Genomic DNA, 20394 nt, shown 5'->3' on the forward strand with positions numbered 1-20394 from the left:
TTTACATTAACCTGCACTGGTCGAATGCCCTCTAACATTTCATTTATTTTCTCTGTTGCTGTTTATTCTCTTCTTGAATATCTGTACAGATTTTGGAAAAGGATCAAACACTACCCCTGGTAAACTGTTCCACTCCTTCACACCCTTCCCAATGAATGAAAATTTACCCCAATCGCTTCTGCTAAAATTCCTTCTAATTTTATATTTGTGGTCAGTCCTGCCGATATAATTATTTTCCAACTGAAGCCTCTCATGGATATCTCCCCATGCTGCTTCTCCTGTATAGGCTCTATATAAACCTATAAGTCTAGTTTTCTCCCTTCTCTTGCTTAAAGTTTCCCACCCTAGTTTCTTTAACATTTCTGACACACTACTCTTTCTCCTGAAATCCCCTGTTACAAATCTTGCTGCTTTCCTCTGCACACTATCTATTTCTTTTATTAGGTATTCTTGGTGAGGATCCCAAACACTGCTTGCATATTCCAATAATGGACGAACCATAGTTAAGTAACTTTTCTCTTTTAATTCTTTGTTGCATCCTTTAAGTAGCCTCATTATGACATGTAACGATCTGTATGCTTTCCCAACAATGTCATCCACATGACCCTTCCAGTGCAAATTACTTTCAAATCTTACACCTAAGTATTTGCACTTGCCATCTTTTGGGATAACTACCCCATCCAAAGTATATTCAAATTCAGTTTTAAAACTCCTGTTTGTAAATGTTTTAACAGTTGATTTGCCTCCATTAACCTTCATATTCTCTTCAACCCATTGTTGGATACTCTCAAGGTCCCTTTGTAATTCTGAACAATCCTCAATGTTGTTTATTTCCCTATAAACAATTATGTCATCTGCATACAATCTTATTTTTGATGATATATTGTTCCCTAAATCATTTACGTATATTAACGGACCGATTATACTACCCTGTGCAATTCCCTTCCAAACTTTCTCTTCCTGCGATACGTTAATTCCTACTTTGACTTTCTGAACCCTTGAATTTAGAAATGTTTTTACCCAACGTGTAACCCTTACGTCCAATCGTATTCCCTCCAATTTCTTTAATAATATTCCATGTTCCACTCTATCAAAGGCTTTGGAAAGATCTATGGCTATGCAATCTAACTGGCCTCCTGAATCTAACTGATCTGATATGTCCTGCTGAAATCCCACCAGTTGTGCCTCACAAGAATATTTCTTTCTAAATCCATACTGGCTCCTCATGAACCAATTTTTATCATCACATATCCCTCTGATGTACTTTGATATTAAACTCTCCAGTATTTTACAAACTATACTGGTCAGGCTGATTGGTCTGTAGTTCTCTGGTTTCCTCTTATCACCCTTTCCTTTATAAATTGGTATTATTATAGATTCCTTCCATTCCTTTGGTATTACACTATTATTTATGACATAGTCAAAGAGAAATCTTAAATAAGGCACTATGTACCACCCCATTGTCTTTATCACCTCCCCAGTAATTTGATCACTTCCTGCTGCTTTTCCTTGCTGAAGCAGTTGGATTTCTCTGAAAATATCTTCATTTGTAAACGAGAAGCTTCTTCTTGTTTCCCTCTGTGTCTGTCCCTCTGTAACTTCTGTTTTGGTTTTCAACTCCTGATAATCATCTACTGAATCTCTAAATTCCCTACTAAAGAGGTTTGCTTTCTCAGTATCTGTTAAGTAGTGTTCACCCCCTTCTCCCACCATTGTAGGAATTTGGATTCCTTTTCCTTTTTGATTCCTGATATATGAATACAGCTTTTTCCATTTCCCTTTGTGGTCATTACGCTACACTATAAAGAGAGTTGCTATGGAGATCGTTCTGGCAACGTTTTAAAGGTTTTAAATAATGAATATTCAAGATAAACTTAAATATTATAATTAAGCGGTCTGCCTATTCAATACAATATATAATTTATTATATCTAGTACATGTTTCATCCCCTAAGGGACATCATCAGCAAATAATAAATTAAAATTTATATATCAGAAATAAATATTAAAATTGGAAAGACACCTTAAAATTTTTGACATTTAAAATAAGATCTTCGAAATTTTGTTAAAATTGTAAGTCATAAGACAGATAAAACAGTTAAATTGTCCATATTTGTCTCGTTGATGTTCTTGGAAAATACCAGTTTTGCTTATAAAATCTTAAAATATCATTTGTTGTAAATAGCACACTTGATTTGTATCTCTTGGTAAAAGATTTGTTGAAAATTAATAAGCATTCCTTAGATGGTATAATAAAATTTAAATGCTTCAGAATTTAAAGTCAGATCGGGGCCGTGATGATAAAGTTCTGTGTGGTAATGGATATAATTTTATCTGAAATAAAATGAAAAAATAAAAAATAAAATAAGTGTAAGTAACATGAAAAGGAAGATGAAATAAATATAACATAATGTAATAAAATCGTATTCTCTTACTCCTTATTATTAGCCCCGATGTGCGGAGAAGGACTCACTTCTACCGAGGTAAGTGTGCATCTGCCTTGAAACAAGTACTGGTAGTTGCTACGCTGAGCGGAGAGTGTGGAGGGGAAGTAGGAGAATGTGTCCTAAGTTGAACAACCTGAGCGTCACTGAGCGTGTGACGTGTTAGAGTCTGACGTTTCTTCCTAACTTTCACTTTTAATAGTTCTTCATATCAAATGTTATACTTCTCAGAAAGCTCATTGATATTATTTGTTGGATTGTTTCTCTGGTCCAGATAAATGTAGATTTCCTCATATATGTTTAATAAATGGCCTTTATTTACGGTTTTCAGTATTTTAAGGTCATTATCTATGTTTGTAAACATGTGATTGGATTCGGTCATGTGTTCGCTCATGGCCGAGTATCTGTTGTATTTCTTGGCTCTGATGTGTTCCTGATATCTTATAATGAAGTTCCTACCTGTTTGTCCTGTGTAACCTTTTAAACAACTAGCACATTTCAGTTTATAAACACCCGAATTTTGGAATTTATTATTATTAGTAACGATATGAGTGTTATAAAATAATTTCGAGTTTGTGTTGTTAGTCCTAAAAACGATTCTTAAATTACGTTTTTTGAATAGATTCGTAATACTATATATTTTACTGCTATTATATGTAAATACGGCAAATTTCTTATCCTCTTTTTCTTTTTGTTCTTGTATTAACGTAGTCTTAGGCTTATTTTTTACTTTATTTATAATCCTGTTTACAAACTCTTTATTACAGCCATTCTTGTATGCTAAATGGTATATAGTATTAATTTCTTTTTTTAAATCCTGGGTTGAAAGCGGAATATTAAAAGCTCTGTAAATCATACTAAAGAAGCTGGCTCTTTTATGAGCTCCCGGGTGTAAAGAATCATTTTTGATCATGTTGGCACTCTGCGTTGGTTTTCTGAAGATGTTAAAGGAAAGGTTTTGATTATTTCTAGTAATTTTCAAGTCTAAATAATTTAAAGTGTTATTTACTTCAGAGGCAAGTGTGAATTTGATATATGGATCAAGGGAGTTAAGTTGGTTTAAAAATGTCTGGCCATTAGTTATTCTTTCATCTAGTAGTACAAAGGTGTCATCTACAAATCTAGACCAATGGTACAAACCATCAAGTTTGTCGATAATTTTAGTTTTTTCCATGTGATAAATATAAATTTCGACTAGGATGCCTGATGCTGGGGCACCCATCGGAAGACCTTTTTGTTGGTAGATTTTGTTGTTAAACATAAAATAGTTATTGTTTAAGACAAAATCTAGGACTATTAAAAATTAACTTATTTCTTGTTGGCTCAAGTGGCTAAATTGGATCAAATTCTCTTTAATAATGTTGATGGTTTCTTTTATTGGAATACTAGGATACATATTTTTAATATCATATGAGTGTATTGTGTGACTGGAATTTAATTCTAAATTTTTGGTAGTGTTACAGAATTCGATAGAGTTCTTTAAAGATTTATTGTTGTGAAATTTGAAATGTGTTTGAAGAAATGTATGTACATATTGTGAAATTTTATATGTTGGGCTAGTCCTGTAATTAATAATATTTTTATTTCAGATAAAATTATAGCCATTACCACACAGAACTTTACCATCACGGCCCCGATCTGACTTTAAATTCTGAAGCATTTAAATTTTATTATACCATCTAAGGAATGCTTATTAATTTTCAACAAATCTTTTACCAAGAGATACAAATCAAGTGTGCTATTTACAACAAATGATATTTTAAGATTTTATAAGCAAAACTGGTATTTTCCAAGAACATCAACAAGAGAAATATGGACAATTTAACTGTTTTATCTGTCTTATGACTTACAATTTTAACAAAATTTCGAAGATCTTATTTTAAATGTCAAAAATTTTAAGGTGTCTTTCCAATGTTAATATTTATTTCTGATATGAAAATGAAATGAAAACCTACAACCTGTTTTCCAGTCATTGAGCGGGTCAGGGATGGAATGAATGAAACATATATAGGCTGTTATTACAATGGGGTTGCCACTCCCAAGGTGATTTATTAATGAGTGATAAATGCTATGAAATGATAATGGAGAGTGTTGCTGGAATGAAAGATGACAGGGAAAACCGGAGTACCCGGAGAAAAACCTGTCCCGCCTCCGCTTTGTCCAGCACAAATCTTACATGGAGTCACCAGGAGTTGAACCACGGTATCCAGCGGTGAGAGGCCGACACGCTGCCGACTGAGCCACGGAGGCTCCTTATTTCTGATATATTAATGTTAATTTATTATTAGCTGATGATGTTCCTTAGGGGACGAAACATAGATATAATAAATTATATATTGTATTGAATAGGCGGACCGTTTAATTATAATATTTAAGTTTATCTTGAATATTCATTGATTGATTATAGTCAATACGGGATTAGTATTACTTGAAATGAAGCTCTTAAAGCTTATCACTTGTAATTAAAGGTTTTATACACTGTCAGTATTTTTTTTTTTAATATTAATATTAAATATTAATCTGGAAGGAAGAGATCAAATCAAGATCACTAATAAAAAATAAAAAAAGAAACTGTAAAGATCACAGAGATCAAGGCGGTATCAACAAGCTGCTAACAGGTAGAGGCATGTCCGCATATATGCCTCAGAATCTGAGGAACAATATAAGGGTTGGACAAAAATGTCATGCATTGTTAAGTGATTGTCCCATCAACAATGGGTACTACAGCTAGTAAAACTACATTTACAAAAGAAGTTCACATTCATTAAAATTAAGCTTACCAGTCTCTGAAGTGGGCATATCACTAAATGGCTTAACCATGCTTCTCCTAATAGACACACCAGAACTGCTGAAGGAAGGATTGGGACATACTTCCTGTAAAAACAAAGGAAAGATTGTTTCACAAATAAGTTTACCGGTACTTGAAATTAATACAAAAATAACTGTCAATTCTCAGCTTCCTTTCCACTGCGAAACACTGTTATGAGCTTATTTTTTATATTTTTTTTATTTTTTTTTTTGCTAGGGGCTTTACGTCGCACCGACACAGATAGGTCTTATGGCGACGATGGGATAGGAAAGGCCTAGGAGTTGGAAGGAAGCGGCCGTGGCCTTAATTAAGGTACAGCCCCAGCATTTGCCTGGTGTGAAAATGGAAAACCACGGAAGAGCTTATTTTTTACCTGACCTCTAGTCCAAAATACAATCTTTTACAATTTGCCTTAATTAAGGTACAGCCCCAGCATTTGCCTGGTGTGAAAATGGGAAAACACGGAAAACCATCTTCAGGGCTGCTGACAGAGGGGTTCGAACCCACTATCTCCCGGATGCAAGCCCACAGCTGCACGCCCCAACCGCATGGCCAACTCACCCCAGTAATAAAAAATAAATACTGTACAGTGAAACTTTTCAAGAAGATCACCTCTTTAAGCCAACCACCCCTATTCCTGATCACCTTTATCCAGCATGGAATCATATTTTCATAAGGCTGATGTATTTTCACCCTCTTTAAGATGACCGGCCTTTTTTCCGACCTGACGACCACTAATTTGAGACTTAAAATGCCCGGTTGAGTGGCTCAGAGGGTTGAAGTGCTAGGCTTCTAACCCCAATGTGGCAGGTTCAATCCTGGCTCAGTCGCGTTGTATTTGAAGGTGCTCAAATACGACAGCCTTGTGTCCGTAGATTTAATGGCACGTAAAAGAACTCATGCGGGACAATATTCCAACACCCTCAGCGTCTCTGAAAATTGTCAAAAAGTAGTTAGTGGGACGTAAATACAATAACATTATTTTTATTATTTATGTAGCCCCTTGAAGACGACCGCGTTTGGCTCATAACTGAACCATACTGTTCATTGTCTTATAGTCATAATTTTAGCCTGCGATATTTGGAATATTCGGGACCACACAGAAAATACTCTTATACTAATTTATTACATGAGAGAAGTGGAGTGTGAGCAGTTCTTGTGGGAAGAAAGCAGCTATATAATTATGAAGTTTCTAGAATCTCATAAGATAAATCTACTACCCCAAGCAAAGCTCTTAACTGTAGGCAGAGGACGCCAAACACGTCACCTATGTAGCGTGCCAACAAAGGATTTGGAGCAAAGAAAGAAATTAATTTATATCTGTGAGGACAGAAGAGATGCATTTGATTTGATGAGAAAATTGCAACCTCTGTAATTTTTGCCAAATTTTGATACGCTACACGATTATAATTAGAAATGCATACGGTAAGTGAAGTACTTGGCGCGTATTGAGTGTGTATGCATCGTGCTGCGGGCGGGAGAAAATCGCCGCTAACCCGTTGGCGTGGGTAAGCCAGCCTCATTATAAATATAGAGCCGCAGAGTGCTTGAGATTCATTCTTTGACTGTCTTGCTGTTGGGACTGCGTGATAAGACGACGAGCTAACTCCGAGAATAGCATCTGGGCTGCGAGCCGTAAACACCAGGCATGATCTAGTGGGGAAAATAAGTAAGTGAATAATCTGCATGACTATGTTAAAATTTTCATAATACATGTGATGGCTTGCCCATCGTGAGAAGATGTACTGCCTATGATTTATCTGCCTAGCTAGTAGCTTCATAATCGTCGACATAAGACCTATCCGTGTCGGTGCGACGTAAAACAACTAGCAAAGGAAAAAGTAGCTTCATATGACTTTGAGGACCATTTGTTAGAAAGGAAGTACGGAGAATAATAATAGCTCAGGTTATTTCTGGTAGTTAAGAGTAACATTTCTATGAAAAGACAACAAGATCTTGTCATCATATGTGAATGAGTGAATTCTTGACTAAACTCTAGTAGAGAACCAAACTTAGAAGCGTGTGAGAGTGGGAATTTGTGGAAACTGGCATCGAATTGGAACCCTCTGTAACACGTCTCTTTACAGTTTTCCCTTCACCGGCTAGCGGGAGCAACAACACACTGAGAACAAGAAAGAAGTACGGCGAGTTGAAAAAGACGGGAGCTGTGAAGACCCAGAGCATCGACGTGGGGACACCAGGAAGGCGTGCTCATCACGACGCCAAAGGAGACAACTCACAACCTTCGAGGAAGCTGCAGGAGAAGCCTTCATTAGCCATCATGGATCCAGTAATCCGCACACCTGTGATACCGGCGACGACAATTGTCATCATGCTGTAAAATCGAGGAGCCCACAGAGGGGTGCCTTGCAATGCCATTGATACGTCCAGGTTAGATCGCTCCAATTGGTTCTAAGCATGTAAATTATTGAAAGTAGATTCAGGATGGCCGTCAGCCACAACAATAGCTGTCTGATGTAAATAACGCTTTGGTTAGAGTAATCATGTACAGACCTCGAACTCAGGATAGTAGGATAGGCAGTAGGTTGTATTTTTCCCACTTGTATAATTTTGATGTTTTTATTTCTTTATTTTGCGGTATCTGTTCCGTCTGGGTCATGTTTGCTAGGTCTGTTAACCAGATACTGTAGTTAGTACAGCGAAGCCTATACTTATTTGGGATTGTACGTAATTCTGAGGAGATCTTGACTTAGTCCTTGACTCACATGGGCTAACGGGGATAGGTGTGTGTGACCGATGGCTTGAGATATCTTTACATCAACCTCTAGCTGATCACACGCTTTGTTATAGTTATGCCGAGCACAGAGAAATAATGAACATTGTAAGGTGAATATTCCGCATTCGTCTGGCTGTAGTAGCGCCAGGGATGTGAGTCATTGTGTACTTATGGATGAGCCCGTGGAGGCAGGTATCAGAGAATGTGATTTATGGATACGCCCAATGGAGGCAGAGATATGATAGTGATTGAATAATTTCGGCGCTAAGAATGGCCTGTCATGTGATTATTGAAGTGAATTGAGGAACGCGGCAGGTATGCTGTTATCTGATCAGCTGAGCGCTCCCCAAGGGCAGTGGGGCCGACACACATCCTGTTTTGTTTTTTTGTGGGTTTAAGGAAGTCAAGTTTTACGTCACCGGCTAGGGAGAGAAATATTGCTGTCTGCACTAGCTCAAGTGTTAGCCTGGAGAGCCTTCCCCGGCCGCGACCGTGTGTAGCCAGCAGGGGATCGCCTTTTTTGTCTGCATGGCTCTGTTTTAGTCTTGCTCCTTGTTTATTTAACTACCTGCTGATGTAGCTGTAATTTCCGTGATTTTATTGACGAGTCTTGGGGACTATGTATGCTGGACTGTGAATCTTCATTTAGTCCAGGCTATGTATATTTTTGTTTGTTGTTAGACGACCTTGGGTTCGAGGTCCTGTGAGACTATATTTTTCATGTTGAGGAGATGGCACTTCTGACGTGCCTTGGTACAGATAGGGATCCTTTCTCGTTACTTTTGACTTATTCCGTGATTCATGCTTGTTCCAGCTTGGCGGTACGATAACCTAGGGACATGGAAGGCATCTGCGACAAACTAATGACAAAAATAAAAGTTTATTTGAGATTTTAACGTATTGTAAATACTTGGATATTTTCTTTAAATTGTAATAAATCCATTTATGTTCACTGTGAATGCAGCATTGTTTCCTGTATTTTCATTTACTTTTGGTTGTTCTTACCCAGCTATCTTGCATATCCACTTGTTTAATCATATTTTGCCCTCTATTATCTTTACCCAATTTCCCTGAGACATGTGTGACTGAGTTGCTATGGATGGATATGTAATGCAGGTAAGAGGTGTGCACGAGCCCACACTTGTGGGAGTTTTGTTCACTATGGTGCTCTTGGTTCGAGCTCAGCATTCGCTTGACGGGAACCAAAAGCACTGTAGGGCACATAACCTCAAATTGCAAACCACTGTATAGCATTAATTCTATTTCCTCAGAAACACTAGAAATGGTAAATATGCATAGACAGTGGTGACAATGGATTTTGATGCACCATCCAATAATTCCTTCAATCAACCTAACATTACTGTACTTTCACCATCTTGTCTGCTGTACACAGACTCAGGGCTGCTAGAAAACATCTCTATTGTAAGATTTCGACCTTCAGTTGCTTTGTGTTAAAACCTTAGCTGTAGATCACTGACCATTGACTATGAGTAACCTGCTCTTTTCTTGTAAGGGCATGGGAGTAGATAATAAGCTACTGCACTTCATGTTAAAACATTAAAAAAAGGCACTCATCTTCAAAGTGAGAGAAAATCATTATGTCAAAGAGAAAAATACATAGACATGATAACATGGCTTTTAGGAATAAAATCTCAAAGATAATTTAATAAAACCACCTATTCAATACTCTCCACGTTTAATGTGGTTTGAATCTACATGAATTTGTGTAGACTTATCTGGTCAGGTACATTAAACGTGGAAAGCATTGAATAGATTTATTAAATTATCCTTGAGATTTTATGCCTAGCATCATCTTCTATACGGAACAATAATGAGAGTTGTTACTTGTAACATGGCTTTTGCCGTGTCAAAAAAAAACCATCATCATCATCCTAAACCATCTCCAGTTTCCCGGGTGTGGTATATGAGCCTCCTCCATCTCATCCTGTCCTTGTACCATTCCTCTTCCACCAACTTGTCCCAATCATGACATCGTTCTTAACTAAATCTATCCATTTCCTTCGTGGCCTTCCCACGGCTCGTCTTCCTTCTACTTTTCTGTCAAATTCCTTCCTTGCAGTTCTTTTAACTGGCATCCTCTTCATGTGACCAAACCACTTCAGTCTTGATATCTGAATCTTATGGAGGAGAGAATCATCTATTCCTACTTCTTCTCTAATTTTCTCATTTCTAGTCTTTCCTGGTTTTCTGGATCATAGTGCGTAGGAATTTCATTTCAGCTGGCTGGAGATTGGAGTTATCTCTATTGGTCAGTGTTGTAGTTTTGAGACTGTATGTAAGAATTGGTGTATAATAGGACTTGTACAATGTCATTTTTGTTTTCATAGGCATTTGCTCATCCCACAGCAGGTGTCTTACCTTGTGGTAGAATTGTGTTGCCTTATTGATTCGATTGCTCACTTCATGTTTTGCTAGGTTGTCATTTGATAGAACGCTACCCAAGTATTTGAAAACTGGAACGATGTCCAGTTGGGCTTCATTTAACATGACTATTGGTTCTGCTCCTTCCCCATACACTTTCATCACCACTGTCTTGATCTTACTGATGTTTAAACCATATTCCTCTTCTGAGTCACTCCAAATCACATCACCTGCAAATGTGAGACTTTGATATCTCTATGTTCTTTCCTTTTAATAGATTTCATTACTACATCCATCACAATAATAAATAGAAGTGGTGACAATGAACTGCCCTGCTACACTCCTCTCTTGTTTCAAACCAGTCAGACAAACCACGTCCTACTTGAATACTACTTCTCTTCCCACTATACAGCATTTTCACTTTGTCTGTGAGGCTGTCTCGCACTTGAAGTTTATTCATGCATTGCCAAATTCTTAGGCTTTCTCAATGTCCAAAATTATTAGAAATAAAGGCTTGTTCTTCTCCCAGTATTTTTCCATTAGCATCCTAATTGCAAATATAAGGTCTGTAGTTGACCTTCCTGGTCTGAAACCATACTGCTCTTCTTCCAAAATTGGTTCAACAATATCTCTGATTCTGGTCTCTATTATTTTTTTCCAATATTTTCAGGACAAGATACAGTAAGTTAGTATAATACCATGATAATTAGTACATTTTTGTTGGTTTCCTTTCTTGAACAGAGGTACAATGATGCCCATCTTCCAGTCCTCAGGAATAGTATTTTCCTCCCATATCAAAAAACAGTGGAACATAAAATGGTAATATAATTGTCCACCTAGCCAATACAACTACATTTATATATTTTTTTTTTTAATTGTAAAAATCGTTGCATAATAGGACTCGTTCTGGCCTCCTTGGGCTATCTTCAGCTACAATGGATGATATGAGACAAAATGAAGGTTACATCAGATTCTTACATTTTTATGTGATAAAAAGGTTCATATACAATATAGAGTGTTAAAATGTTCTCTTTTAAAAAACATAACGAAAAATGAGTCAAAATGTAAAAATGGAAAATTACAGAAAACCATCTTCAGGGCTACTGACAGTGCGGTTCGAACCCACTATCTCCGGAATGCAAGCTCACAGCTGCACACCCCTAACCGCATGGCAAACTCGCTCGGTAAACTGAAAGACAATATGTTAAAATTGCATTTGTAGTCCTTAGAACATTAAAAATGTCCATAATATATTTTAGACATGCAGTAAATATGAGATTCTATTTGGAGTTACATATGCTTCACCTAATAAATATTGTCAATCTCTTGATTAAAAACCAGCTTGTAGACATCAGATTGTTAGCTCATAGCCAAAAATGTAGAACATTGAAATTTGAAATGATCAGTGACAGAAGACCTTATAAAAGTGTGAAAATATTCTCCATCAGCCAGCTGAGCAGGCAAGTGGTGAGCAACATAACACAAATCTTTGTCGTGAAGAGACAAGATTTTCTTCTGAAGACATGGAGCAAACACTGTGAAAAGAATTTCACTTTGTTCTCTTGAAACAGCAAAAGCCCAAATTAGAGAAAACTTCCTCACAAACAGATAAGATTTTCTTCTGAAGACATGGAACAAAGTCTCTGAAAAGAATTTCCATTTGTTTTCTTGAAACAGCAAAAGCCCAAATTAGGGAAAACATCCTCAAGAAAACAGACAAGATTTTCTTCTGAGGATGCAGAGCAAAGTCTCTATAAAATATAAATAATTTCACCTTGATTTCTTGGCACAGCAAAAGCCCAAAAACTATATTATCTTTTCTATTATTATGCGCCATGAAAGCATCAATCTAGAAAAATACAGGTTCTTTCTCTAGGAGTGAGAGTAGGGAGGAACTGACATGTATAAATAATTGAAAATGACCAATATTATTGTTGAATCCATAGTTTTACAAGTCTCTGAGAAGAATAGTGATGTGCAGGATGTCATTTAAGTCCAAGGCTAGCCCTCATTGCCATGGAGGATGAAAAGGGGTGAAAAATAATATGTCCAAATTGACCGAGATTATGGATACACTTGGTGTTGTTCCAGCCTAGTTTTCGACCAAACTTGGTTTACATATGACTAACTATTTGGAAAAGGATATTTTGGGAGTAAGATATCCCTGGGAAGGTGGGGGGGGGGGTGACTAGTAAAAATAATACAAAAACAACCAAAATTAGTGTTGAATCTACAGTTTTTGGAGCCGCTGAGATGAACTGTGACACTGTGGATGCTGTGTAAGTCAAAGTTCAGTCCCCATCGCCATGGGAGGTGAGAAGGGATGAAAAATTAAATGACCAAATCGACCAAGTTTATGGATGTACATGTGTATGTTCTAGCACAGCTCTCAACGAAACTTGGCAAACATACGGCTTACTATCAAAGGGTAGAGAAGGGTACACCTAATAAAAAATGAACGATATTAGTGTCAAATGCATAGTTTTTCGGGATTGCTGAGATGTATAGTGCACTTTGTATACTGTTTAAGTCTAAGTTCAGCCCCATTCGGAATGGGGGTTGAGAAGGGGTGAAAAAGAATGCTGAAAATGACTGAGATTAAGGATGTGTGTATGTTCCAGTATAGCTCTCAACCAAATATTCATAAATATGTGACCTACTACCTGGAGAAAAATACTATGGGGTGTAAGGTACCCCTAGCACCCCTAGGGGCTTCACACCTCTCATCATTAAAAGAGAGCCTGGGTATAACAACACTGGTCACCTTCTGCTTTGTGTTCTCTTTGTGGATGGGTCCATTGTTCTTGTGGATAACTTATCCTCCTCCTCCATTTACCTCAAATGACACCAAGACTGAAGACTGTGTATGTGTGCAGCTTCGTCATCTACTGTACTTTATTCCTAAGTTTATTTCTACATTAGTTTTTGTCTCCTCATTTTGAGTTCCGACCTGTTTGTCCTGGTGATCATTTGAGAAAAAAAATGTATATAGTTCAACCACCTAATCAATACACAATCTTATAACCTAAAAGGATTATTTATGGAACAAAAGTGGACATGTTTCAGCTCCTGGAGCCATCATCAGCACACAAACACTTAAATAAGATTAAAAGTACATTAGCATATAGATGTATGAAATGATTTTAACATAAATAAATGTGAAAGAAAGATCACGAATGCAGTATTGGTACTTGAGACCATTCAAAATAAAATATTAAAATAATGGAGCTCATTGATAAAAAGTTTGTAAAATCACCACACGATGTCTAAATATGCAGGGTCTTTCATAAAGAATAAACCAATTTCGAAGGCTTCTTGCGCCGTACTCCAGCCACGCAGCAAAACGATTCGCATATCATTACAAAGGGTGTGGCCTCACATTTCTATTAGCAGTCAGTAGAGTGCTCCGCGCCTTCCTCCCCTCCCATCCCCCTGACTCCATTCAACCTGCACAGCAGTGAGCTCACTCCATTGCCGCGCGAGTCTAACAATGGCAACACCTCAGCACAAAGCATTCTGTATTATTGCGTTTACACAGACCGGGTCTGTGGTCACGGTGCAACGCAAGTTCTGTAGAAGATTTAACGACGACACATACAGGCCCTCTCCCAAGAACATTCGACGGTGGTTCCAACAGTTCCAGGAAACAGGGTGTTTGTGTAAACGAAAAAACCCTGGTCGACCGCAAACTACACGGTCAGAAGAAAATGTGAGGAGAATCGAAGAGGCGTTTACTCGAAGCCCCCGGAAAGCCATATCTCAAGGTTGTCATCAGCTTCAGGTGAGCAGTACCAGAATCTGGCGTGTCCTGGAAAGACGCTTCACATGAAACTGTACAGACTTCAGCTGGTTCAGGCAGTGAAACATGTTGACAAGGGACAATGGATGGAATTCTGTGCTGCGATGCTGAACATGGAAAATGATGATGAAGACACATTTTCGTGCCTCATTTTCAGTGACGAAGCAACCTTCCATATCAATGGCTGTATCAATCGTCACAATGTTCGAATTTGGGGAACCGAACACCCACATACTACAATCGAGCATGAATGGAATTCTCCCACGGTAAATGTTTTCTGTGCGGTCAGTAATGTCAGGATTTACGGCCCTTTCTTCTTCAACACCAACGTTGCCACAGGACGAAGCTATCTCGCAATGTTACGGACCTGGCTCTTCCCTCTGCTGCAAACACACTCATGCAACTTCATTTTGCAACAAAATGGACCCCCATTCCATTGGACCTTACCAGTGCGAGCATTTCTGAATGAAACAGTGCCTCAACAGTGGATTGGTCGACACACTGCTACGGATCGTGCTCTACTCGCATGTCCTCTCAGATCCCCAGACCTCACCCCTTGCGACTTCTTCCAGTCGGGATACGTTAAGGACAAAGTTTATGTTCCGCCACTACCCACTACACTGGATGACCTTCAAGAGTGGATAACACGTGTGATCAACTCAGAGGATTGTGATATGCTGCAACGTGTTTGGGTGGAATTGTCCTATCACCTTGAAGTGGTCCGTGCTGCTGGTGGAGGTCATATTGAACACATGTGTCTTAGGTTTAATCTTGTACTACTGACTGTTGGGAAAATATAGCTTGATGAAATCGGTTCATTCTTCATGAAAGACCCTGTATATTACTAAGTTCTTTGATGAAAATTTCATAAAATTACCGCAAGATGACTAAATATATAACATTAAGATTAAATGCACCAAAGATGAGAACTTCACTCTTGAGCTGCTGCAGGGTATCAATGCAATAATCTTGTCAAGAAGAATGTAAAGCGCGTAGGTGAAAAGTAGCTGCATGAAATGTGGTATCTTCTCGTCAAATAAATGTAGGCTTCTGCACATGTTCATCATATCATTTATATGTATAGAAAATAATAAATGGTTTAAAGGTATTCATAATAAAATAGAATGAAAATTTAAAAAATTTGGTTGGAAAAAGGGTTGAGGAAAGGTAAGGTATATGAAAATGGTTAATGATTGGATATTTTTGGTTTGAAGTTGTACTGGAAAAATATATCAAGAAGGATGCAATATTTTTCCAATACAACTTGAAACATCCAAAGGAAAATACAACTGCAAGAATAGTTCTATAACTTTCTAATTACCTACTAGACTAAGGATGTTGTTAATGCCAGAATAATAAGGGTTGTTAAAATTAAGCCATGGTATTCTCTGCCTGCTGTTCAAGGCTAGTCAGCTTGACATGTATAGGATGTAAGCTCTGGGAAGGTATTCCTTCTGATTATGTTAGATATATTTGCAAAATTACTGGCTGGTTTGATAGAAGGCAGTTCGCGTTTAGGAAAGGTTACTCCAGTGAGGTTCAACTTGTAGGATTCCAATGAGATTCACAGTTGGAGATATTTTAGATTCAGGAAGTAAATGGACTGTATCACTATTGACCCATATGAGGCTTCTTATAGGGTCAATCACGGGAGACTACTAACGAAAATGAGGCCGACTGGACTAGACAAAAGACTGACTGAATCGTTGGCACATTTCTAGAAAATCAAACACAGAAAATTAGAGTAGGTGATGAATTATCTCTCCAAGTAAGAGGGTTGTTTGGCAGGGCAGTATTATCGGACCTTTATGTTTTTTGTACATATATCATTTATGCAAGTAAAAAAACTGGAATTTCAGATATGGATTTTTGCAGATGATGTTATACAGTATAGAGTAGTGGGTAGGATGCAGGGTTGTGAGCAACTGCAGGAGGGCATTGACAGTGTTGTGAGATGGACGATGGTGAATGGCGCAAGAAATTTTTTAAATTTTTTTTTTTAAGAAGTTGCTTTACGTCGCATGGACACAGATAGGTCATATGGTGATGATGGTATAGGAAAGGGCTAGGAGTGGGAGGGAAACGACCATGGCCTTAATTAAGGTACAGCCCCAGCATTTGCCTGGTTTGAAAATGGGAAACAATGGAAAACCATCTTTAGGGCCGCCGACAGTAGGGTTCGAACCCACTAACTCCCAAATGCAAACTCACAACTGCGCACCCCTAACCACATGACCAACTCGCTCGGTAGGGGTGAGAAGTCAGGTTGTAAGTTTCACCAAACGGAGAAGTCCTCTTGGTTTTGATTGCTGTGTTGATGAGGTGAAGTTGCCTCATGGGGATCACTGCGGGTGCCTGGGTGTTAACATGGGGAAATGTCTTCATTGGGGTAATCACACAAATAGGATTGTAAGTAATAGTTACTGAACTCTTTATATGTAAGTCTAAGAAACAGATGGAGAGCAGAGACCGCGTGGAAAGAGTGCACATAAAAGAAAAACATGGCTCAAAATTTTTGGCTGCAGCCTTCATCAGTGGAGGGCAGAATAATACTGGTCAGTGTTTGGTCAGTTAGATGCAGTGTGAAGTGAGGGGAGCAGGGAGGGACAGACAGACAAGAGAACAAGTTATCTAACGTTAAGGCTAAGTGCTTCTCTAGACCTGAGCATCAGTTAATGACCAACTCTATAGGCGAGAGGGTGGGAAATTTGGAGGGGTAAATATTTGACAAGTTTAACTGTTTCATGACGAGTTATCCTTTAAGTTTTCATCTTAGAACAAGTCCTTTAACTCATTATTGACCTTTAATACAACGTCTTCATATGTGAATGCAGCACAACAAGATTATAGAAGACCTGCTTATGAACTTCAACTGGAATTGTTTCAGCACAAAATAGTGTTATTCTTTTTTACTCTTTTGACAGTGATCATTGTGTTATGAACATCAACTGGAATTGCTTCAACACGAAATAGTGTTAATTATTCTATGTACTCCTTTTGACTGTGATCATTGTGTTACGTGTTTTTAGAACTTTATGATTTAATTTTTGCTATGCCTTGCTAATTGGCTGATGATGACACTTCAAATGTATGGAAACCGGTCCCAAATGAACAGGTTGTAACTTCTATTTGGTTCAACTTAATAACAGAGTAATATGCTGTATTACTATGTAGGTCAAATTCTAAAAAGAGTATGACATATATGTACCATTATGGCCATTCAGCCGCAATAAATTCTTAATTAATAACAGAATATTGAAAAGGTGGATCCTTCCTTCTATTTAATATTGTATATTTCTCTATTCAATACGGAACAATCATGAAATTTTAAACTTTAAATGTGAAACATTAATGAAACGTGCTTTGATGGTACTTCGTACATGGTGTGAATGGGGACAGGAAGACCTATGCTAGGGGTTTTTCAGGTACTGCATGGCCACACACACGTTTAGGTAGTATATTGCTAGATAAGCCAATGTAGAAAGCTGGGCATAGTCTGCATTGAAGCTGGGAGATGATATTGGATAAAGTGTAATCATGACTATGGGGAAAGACTAGTTGGTGATGCTACTGGTAAGAGTAGTGCTTGGTATATGTAAATGGCAGGTCTTACAGTGACTGTGTTCACATGGAAAAGAGCCAGAAGCAGGTCGAGGTTGGTATGGTTCATAGTCTGTGAGAATGTTTTTGAAGTTAGGTGGGAGCCTGAATGTGACTATGGGGCTTTTTGGAAGAATATCTTGGATGTAAGATAAGGATGAAGAATATAGAATGCTTGGTTTAAAATGTGATTAATTTTGTGTAGACCAAGATGATATGTGGTTATGAAGGGTACTGTACAGAGTTAGGTTGCTTACGGAGTCTAGGGACAGATTTCATTGTCCAGGAGATCTAAAGGTCAACCAACTGGGTGGGGTAACCCCTAGCAGTAAATGCCTTCCTCAGGTTGTTGTTGTTGTTGTTCTTGTTGCTGCTGTTGCTGTTGTTGTTGTTGTTGCTGTAGTCAGCATGGGCTTTAGAGAGTGAACAAATCTGTTTGCTCTGCACGCAAGGCTGAATGGTAGAGATCGTTTCATGACATATGGTGAAAATTGTTATAATGGAGATACTGTGGATGGTTGGTAGTTTTGATGTGTAGAGAGGTGCTGATTCTGTCAACCTGCAGGTGGTGGTGAACATCAAGGGAAGTGAGAGATGTGGGGGAGATATGCCCAGTGAAAGGGACACTGTAATTAGAGTTGAGGCAAAAGAGGTATGGTTTTTTTTAACATTCTTTTTCTTCCAATTTGCCTTACGTGGCATTAACACAGATAAGTCTTATTTTTGTAATTTTTAAGTTTCATGTTCCGTATTGTTGGTGTAAAGAAAGAAAGAAAGATTGGTAGATGTTCCTCTTAATCAATACAATAAAATTGTAAAACTGTATTGATAAGGAGGAACATCTATCAATCTTACTTTATTTATTTACAGATAGATCTTATGATGATGACGGGATAGGAAAAGGCTAGAAATAGGAAGGAAGCGACTGTGGACTTAGTTAAGATATAGCCCCAGCATTTGCCTGATGTGAAAATGGGAAACCATGCAAGCTGATAGCTACGTGAACCAAACCACGCGGCTACATGCTCAGTTGCAGGAATGAGTCAAGCAGGCTTGCTTCATGGTTTCACAAGAGAAAGATATTGTCAGCAAACCTCCACCAAACTAGGAACTGGAGAGGCTCAGTTGCAAGGAAATTATTCTTGAGTTTTCCCAAGAAGAGGTTGGCATAGGATGGGGCCATCGTGGTGACCATAGAGGTACCATGAATCGGGTAGAATAATTGCCTCTTGAAATAGACAAAATTATGGGTTAGGATGTATTGTGTGAAGTAGAGGAAAGAAGTGTGTGAAAAAGCATTGGGTTGCCATGTGTTCAAGAAGGATTCGATGGCCCTAAGTCTGTCTGCACAAGGGATGCTGGTGTAAAGTGAGGTGACATCAGTAGAAACCAGAGAAGGTTTTTAGGAAGAGTGGCAAAACGTTCAAGAAAATGATCAATATCATGAATGTAACAGTCAAGGAACATACGAAGGGTTGAAGATGCTGGTCAACCAATGATGAAATGGGTTCAGAGAAAGAACCTTGGCTGGAAACAATCGGGCATCATCCTGGATCATTGGCTTTGTGTATCTTGGGAAGCATGCTGTTCTTGTGAGTACAAGGTTGGTTTGGGATAAGGGGAATGATAGAGAATTCAGATAAACCCTGGCTCATGGAGTCTGATGTAAGTGGCTAAGTTCAGAATATGATCTTGTGTGAGGTCACAGTTGAGGGGAACATATGTGGCAGTGTTGAAGAGTTGACGTAGGGCCTCACAGTCATAATCTTGGTGGTTTATGATGACTGTGGTCAATCCTTTGTTGGCAGAAAGGAGATGATATCCGAGTTATCTCGTAGTCCCTTCACAGCATGGAATTAGTGATTTATCAGGTTGTGCTGGGTAGGAAGAGAGACTGGAGATTTGGGATCCGATAGACTGGTTATGAGGAAATTAGATGCTATTTGAAGGTGATGTTTAGGTGGTAGGGATTAAATTTCAATACTACATAGTCTCTTCACGCGAGTTAGTGATGGTTCGATATCATCAGATGAATAACTGTTTTTGTATTGAAAGAGACGGTGGCGTTTTCTTACAAAGGAGTGGGTATCAGCCAGAATTTGAAATGGGGCAATTTCTTAGAGGCAGAACCTGAGGCCCCTGGATTGGACTGTTGTTTCATGATCAGTGAGAGTGTGAGACGAGAGATTCAGAACAGTATGGGTTGAAGAATCGACCTGAGTTTTTGCTGATGGTCGTTTCAATGGCCGTTGTGGAAGACGTTTGTAAAGACTGGGAATTACTGTAGCTAGCTTATGTAGGGGAAGAGATCCGCCCAAGATGGAGTGGGGCTTAACAGAGTTGGCTGGTGAACAGATCGTATAAATGCTAGGTGTGGGAGAAAGATGCCTGCTCTAAGAGCATGTGTACAAAGTGTGTTTAATATATGGAGATGTTGTGTAGCGTGCTGGAAAAGATTATGGTTGGCCTTGTGGATTATGGTGGAAAAGGGTGCTCTTTTCAATTGAGATGAGGAGTGAAATTCTGATGAATGAGAGAAGATAGTGAGGTGGTGGTACATTAGGGCAGTTTCTTGTAAGAGGATGAGTTTAGTGAGGTTTATGGAAGTCAGGCAGCATAAAGCA

At 38.4% G+C, this 20394-nt stretch overlaps 1 protein-coding gene across 1 annotated transcript in view; it reads right to left on the reverse strand.

Moving 5' to 3' along the window:
- The window catches only part of LOC136885635 (T-cell immunomodulatory protein), a 328519-nt gene that overhangs the window by 237204 nt on the left and 70921 nt on the right, over positions 1–20394 (reverse strand). Inside the window, exon 3 of the mRNA XM_068230710.1 lies at positions 5224–5317. Coding sequence (XP_068086811.1) covers positions 5224–5317 — 94 coding nt within the window. The remainder of the gene's footprint in view (positions 1–5223; positions 5318–20394) is intronic.

The sequence above is a fragment of the Anabrus simplex genome, chromosome 1 (genome assembly GCF_040414725.1).
Source record: "Anabrus simplex isolate iqAnaSimp1 chromosome 1, ASM4041472v1, whole genome shotgun sequence".
Classification (NCBI taxonomy): domain Eukaryota; kingdom Metazoa; phylum Arthropoda; class Insecta; order Orthoptera; family Tettigoniidae; genus Anabrus; species Anabrus simplex.